Raw genomic sequence first — 2,041 nt, 5'->3', positions numbered from 1 at the left:
AGATCGATATATATATATATATATATATATGCATATAAAAAATTAAGTATAATAAAAGCTTGTGTTTCTTAAGATTCGAGTAACTGAAGAATTGAAATGTCTGTTGTGTGCTACGATTTATTTTGCAGCAATTTTGCGCAACCCTTTACGTAATACAAATAAAAAAGAATGTTTTGTGTGTTTTCGTTTTTGATGTACCTTGTGGATTTCATAAGCTATTGGTCTTGTACATTTTTTACATTGGCAAACTGTGAATTTTATTTATAAATATATAAATGAAATCTTTCTATTACATAATATCGTTGAACGCATGTATATGAATATCAACTGGCTTAGCAAGAAGAAAATGTTTTTATCGATTTCTCATATCATATTTTAATCATGTGTTCTCAGGTAGCGGAGGTATAATGAATCAATCTGGCTCTCAAGATGATGGCGAGTATGAAGTCATTATCGTCGATGAGAACAATTCTTCAATTTTGGCCGATCATGACGTCACGTCATCTGGACCGCCGTCAACCAAGGTAAGTTAGTTTCGCGGAAAAGTTGCAATTTACCTGAAATTTCAATGCGATCTGACAAGTGCAACGGACACTTGTTCTCCAAACAAATTCAAAAGAAGTGTGAACATCGAGAAAAATTGAACTGAAAATCTCAGGTAAAAGTTTCATAAAGTCCGTCACATAAAACACAATCTGATAGTGACAACATAATCTGATTGGTATAACGTATAAGTAAAACGAGATGGTTCTACAAAGTTATAACAATTTTGTATTATTTGAGACTGCATGCATTTCGATAGATAAGAACGTAGAAACGATGATTCGATGTTTCAATCTGTCGCTTTATACAGCTCTACGTAGCGAGTACGATACGCGGGTCTTTCTCTAAACTAAAATTCAACTCCATTTCTTTCAATACTGTCCTGAGTATCTTTCTCTTTATATTCGATAGTTACAAATAATATTCACAGCAGCGAGACTTTAGCACTCTTCCATCACGCACGATCTTATGGAATATCCACCGCAGAATATCCACCGTAATGACCAAATAATTTGTGCTATTGCACAATGCTTTGCACTAATTTATCACGTATTATTCGTCTCGATGATGACTTATATAGTTTTTACTCCAAAATATTGAATATACTATGTAATTACGATAGACCAGTTCATAGGTAGCTACATTAGATTTACACATACATATTAAGACTCTCAAGGTAAATTTACATTCATCCTTAAATGTTGATTTTAAATTAGCACAATTTTACGATTATGATATATTTTTATTGTCTATCAGTTCCTATTTTACGACCCTTAAATGTAGTATTCGATAGTGATTGATTCTCTTAATACAATTACGTGACTTCGAGACCTACCGTAGTTGAAGACTCTTGTAATGCCCAGCATGTAGTGTTCACTTATCGATTAATGTTTTGCATCTATGTAGTCCCAGCGTAACGACCGTTAGCTCAATTATGATTTCTCATAACTATCTCTCGTAACTATCTCTCGCACGTAATATCTATATCTCATTACGGATTCTCTTTGGAAAATCGGCATTATCAGAGCAAAACCCCAATCAACCCGCGAAGTTCACATAATCGCATTTCCGAAAGTTAAACCACTGTATTTATCTGTAATTCTATCGAGCATGCAATACTCTGACTCTTGAATTTCTCTCATTGTTAACTTCCTCTGCTTGCATTGCTATGCGTACTAACTACTGGTTCTGAAGGGAGGTCACAGTGGTGTACCTCGGCCGCGGACTATTCTCGAGGATTACACCTCATCAGAACCAACGCTTGGCACTTCTACAAGGTCCGAACCACTGCCACGAAATCTGCAGGTAAAACTTAATTTGAGTACAGATCCGGATGTGTGGAGGACATTGATGGGAGCTCGATTCCCGATTTATGTCACCGCGACCGGTCGCGTTTTGGGAGCGATCAGATAAATGTATTTTTAATTGTTTTAAATTTTCTCACTCCGTAAAAAGAATGCGAGAGGATACGCAACGGTACAATAATGCCCATTTGACG

The 2,041-nt window shown here is 35.7% G+C and overlaps 1 protein-coding gene across 3 annotated transcripts in view; it reads left to right on the top strand.

Moving 5' to 3' along the window:
* Positions 1-2,041, top strand: part of LOC108686359 (neurobeachin) — a 215,386-nt gene that overhangs the window by 129,231 nt on the left and 84,114 nt on the right. For 2 of the 3 annotated variants that reach the window (XM_018191626.1, XM_018191627.1), the window contains 2 exons: positions 394-524; positions 1,738-1,848. In XM_018191626.1, coding sequence (XP_018047115.1) covers positions 394-524; positions 1,738-1,848 — 242 coding nt within the window. The remainder of the gene's footprint in view (positions 1-393; positions 525-1,737; positions 1,849-2,041) is intronic. The other variant, XM_018191625.1, reaches the window with a different exon arrangement.

The sequence above is a fragment of the Atta colombica genome, unplaced genomic scaffold (assembly GCF_001594045.1).
Source record: "Atta colombica isolate Treedump-2 unplaced genomic scaffold, Acol1.0 scaffold176, whole genome shotgun sequence".
Taxonomy (NCBI): domain Eukaryota; kingdom Metazoa; phylum Arthropoda; class Insecta; order Hymenoptera; family Formicidae; genus Atta; species Atta colombica.
This window is presented reverse-complemented; position numbering and strand designations above follow the sequence as displayed.